This window comes from Octodon degus, unplaced genomic scaffold (assembly GCF_000260255.1).
Source record: "Octodon degus isolate 3935 unplaced genomic scaffold, OctDeg1.0 scaffold00010, whole genome shotgun sequence".
NCBI lineage: Eukaryota > Metazoa > Chordata > Mammalia > Rodentia > Octodontidae > Octodon > Octodon degus.
The window spans coordinates 4,824,640-4,828,695 of NW_004524586.1; the positions used below are offsets into that span (position 1 = coordinate 4,824,640).

A 4,056-nucleotide genomic window follows, 5' to 3' on the forward strand; every position below is an offset into this window, starting at 1 on the left:
TTTTTGTGGAACTAGGGATTGAACTCAGGCCCTTGTGCTTGCCAGGGAAGCGCTTATTCCACTGAGCTATCTCGCCAGCCCACTTTGGCAACTCTTAGAGATGGACTAAAATGCCTCTTGGACAAAGGGATGTGCATGAGACTTTGGGGGTCCAGGGGTGAAATGTTATGATTTGTGTCTAGCTGTCCTCCCAAAGCCTCAGGTAAGATATGGGGCAGGCGCAGCTGGAGGAGCAATGAGTGGCTTGAGGGGCGGGGCCAGAGGACCAGGGTGGGGCTAGAGGGGTGGAGCCAGAGAGGCAAGAAGCATTAAACTGGCTAGTCTGTACTTTCTCAGAGATGTGGAGAGGGTCGTCCTGGACATGGCACCACCCCAACCTCTCCTCCAGTGTCTTGAAGCCTCCAGTAACTGTGAGTAAATAAACCTTTCCTTCCCTCATTTTTGAGTGTCGGGTATTTGTCCCAGCAATGAGAGAAGTAACTAAGACAGGGGATATTTGCATAGGCCAGTTAAACAACCCTAATCCAAAATTCTGAAAGTCAAAATATTTGAGACTCAAAAACTTAGAATTTTAGAGCATCTCAAGCTTTTCGAATTTTGGAATAAGGGTGCCACCTCTGTTTCAACCTCATTTTCAGAGGAGGAAACAAACTGTGAAAGAATGAGTGATTTTCCTGGATAAGAATGAGAACTCACAACAAAAGGGCTGGCCAAATAGCTCAGGAGATTAAAGTGTCTGCAAGCAGGCGCAGGGGTGGGAGTTCAATCCCCGGGCCTGCTGTGCCAGCTCTGCCCCTCGGGCACATTGAGAGAGCAATTGAGACAGGGCATGGTGACGCACGCCTGTAATCCCAGCACTTGGGAGGCTACAAACACGTGGATCACTACAAGTCCGATGTAGTAGTGAGACCCTGAATACCCTGTAGACCCTTCTCTAAAAAAAATGAGAACTCAATGAAGGGCTAACACAAATCTCATGATCTTTCTTTCCAGCAAGCAGTCTGTTGCCAGAAAAGCCTGGGACAATCACCATAAAAGAGGTACTAGGTACGACACAGTCATCGCAGAATGCAATTTCCAGGACCTTCAATACCTAGGAAGCTTCTTTGATTAACTAAGGTTAATGTCTACCCAGAACTGGAACGCAGCCATTCCATGACCGTCCATACTCGCGGCACTGCTGCCCTTGGTCTCAAGTTGCACTTGCTTTTAATTTGCTTAGCAAGTACTCTTAAGATAGCTCATGCCTGTGGCCTGGCTGTTGAAGATGGCAGAGACCAGGCAGGTCTAGGTTGTAAGCTCCACCCTCAACCCCTCAGCACCTAGGGCAGGACTGAGCAGCACACCCCTGAAATGAAGGAATTCAAGGGCCAAGACCCGGCCTTGTAATTTTTACACTCCTCCTGACTACAACTATACTACCCCAGGAATTCAAAATGAACACTACTGATTAGATGCAGAAATGAACTACATTGAATAAGAAAAGAGTAAGTACAATTAGTACCTTTTTTCCCCTCTTTCTTCCCCTCAGACCATTTCAATCTTGTTGGTGTCATCATGACAGCTGGAGAGTCAGAAAATAACTGTAACAAGAAAATTTTACGGTGCTTAAACATTCTAATGTCAGAGCTATAGCCAGGCCTTCCTAACAGCAATTATTTACTCACTCAATTTCAGTATGAGGAGTTTCACCAAGACTGACATATTTATACCTCATTAATCTTAACAGCCTCGTGCTGACTGAGGAAGTAGCCATACATCTTGAAGAAGTACCCCACAGGGAATGCAGAGCGCAAGGAGGCCTGGCTCAGATGGTATCCACCCGGGGGTCTCCAGGAAGAATTAACCGAACCTGCCAGCACTTGTTTCTGAACTGTTCGTTGTACTGATCATCTGAGCTTGTGACTAGCTATATCCTTCTTAAACGCAAGATATGTACTAAATGATTCAAAGAAAACTCACCAAAATAAAATAGCTTACAGAAAAAGATGAGTTGAGGGGAAAAAGTCAAATCATTGGATGTTAAAACAGTTGAAAACAGGTGAAGGGCCAAGAGAATCACAGCAAACCAAAAGACAGTACATCCATCTCCTCCTGTCTACAAATGTACACACCCAGAAAGTCCACAGAACAGTACCGTACCAAGTTCCTGTTTTCTTTGCTGGCATTCTTCAATTCACCCATGGCCACAGATTCTGGAGTAGGGTACTTGTCTTTCTTTTCTGACATCGTCTGATTTCCCAGGACTTTACGCTAATTTAGTAACAGAAAAGATTTGATTTATAAATACAGGCTGTATCTGTACAGTAAGTAAACTGTCCTTCAAAACTGCAATTTCCTTAGGTTAAAAAAAAAAAATCATCCTGGCAATTTTTGCATGTATTCTCCAGCCATTTCATAAAAAGGCAGCTTTTAAATAATTACTTTCCAAAAACTTAAAAGGGCTCAGACATTAGAACCAACTTTATGCTTAATTTAAACCAGCTCATACAGGCCAACTGCAGCGTTCCTCTGAAGCCATAAAGGAAACATCAGTTACTTACCAGTATATTTTTCCCTGAAGTCTGTCCTCTCCGGTAGCTGCTGAGTCCCCTGCCTCTCCCCCCACTGATATGCAGGCTGTTCTGTTCTAAGATCGTGCTTCCCTGGCATTTCCTCGCACAGAAGTGGAGAGTCTGGGGAAATGCTGAAGCCCTGAGGTAGCCACAGGAGGGCACAGGCCTCCTAACAGCGGCCATGACCACCGTTCACGTAACTGCCCTCAGAGCGAGACTGAAAGCCTTTCCATCTCTGAAGAGCTCAGAAGCTGAGCTGACGGTGACATTTTACCATCTTTGGAGAAATCTTCCTTTTTTTATCCCCTTAAAGAGTAATTTGGAATTCCAAAACAAGAACATGCAAAAACTAAAACATTAACTCTATATTATAAATATCAACAGCAATATTCAGATATTCTGATTTAACAAATTAATGTACATGAGGAATTCTGGAGGGAAAAAAATCTAGCCAAAAGAGAGTCAAAGCAAGCAGATTGTCAATTGTACATTAATAAATCTGAAGAGAGATTAACTTCTAAAGTTTTAAATAAAGGATAGAAACCTAAGGGCCGGCCAAATAGCTCAGCAGATTAAAGCCCCTGCAAACAGGCACAGGGGCTCAGGGTTCGATCCCTGGCCTGCCGTGCTGGCTTTGCCCCTGGAGCACACTGAGATGGCAACTGAGACTGGGCATGGTGGGGCACACCTGTAATCCCAGCTCTTGGGAGGCTGTAAACAGGTGAATCCCTATCAGTCTGATCTAGTAGTGAGACTCTGAACACCCTGTACACCCTTCCATAAAATACAAAAAATAAATAAGTAAATAAATAAAATAAAATAGAAACCAAATAGCTAAAACACAGAAATGCTAGAAAAATACAAACAACACGTCTCCTTTCATAAGTCAGGTACCCCTTGAGAGGATCCAGGGGTGGGAGGGCCACAGGACAGGTTGGGAAGTTTCCAAAGAACTGTTAAAAAGATATCACATTGCACTTCAGAGCTACTGAGCAAAGCATACACTAGCGGTCAGCTCAAGAATCTCAGTATGCGCAGCCAGGCATGGTGGTGCCAGGTGCCTCTAATCCCAGCCTTGGGACATTGAGGCAGGAGGAACATGAGTTTGAGGTCAGCATGGATTACATAGTGAGTTCCAGGCCAGCCTACACTACCTTAGTGAGACTCTGTCTCAAACAATAATAATAGTTGGGAAAAGGTGATGGCACATGCCTGTAATCCCATCACTCAGGAGGCTGATGCAGGAGGGTCACTGGGAGTTCCAGGCCAGGCTGGACTACTAAAAGAGTTGAAGGCCAACCTGAACTGTATGGCAAGACCCTGTCTCAAAATAGTAGTAATGATTTTTAAGAAATAAAATTGTTGGGGCTGGAGAGATGGCTCAGTGGTCTAAAGCACCTACTTAGAACAAGCTTGGCAAAAGCATCAGGGACCGCGGTTCAATCCCCCAGCACCACATGCCAGCCAGCCCGCCCCCTGGTGGGCTGAGCTGGCCTCTCTC

General features: G+C 45.0%; 1 protein-coding gene across 1 annotated transcript in view; it reads right to left on the minus strand.

Annotated features, from left to right (window-relative positions):
- Arhgap19 (Rho GTPase activating protein 19) overlaps positions 1–4,056 on the minus strand; it is a 115,997-nt gene that overhangs the window by 31,947 nt on the left and 79,994 nt on the right. The window contains exons 9-10 of the mRNA XM_023709034.1: positions 2,143–2,253; positions 1,505–1,583 (exon numbers count right to left, since the gene is read on the minus strand). Coding sequence (XP_023564802.1) covers positions 1,505–1,583; positions 2,143–2,253 — 190 coding nt within the window. The remainder of the gene's footprint in view (positions 1–1,504; positions 1,584–2,142; positions 2,254–4,056) is intronic.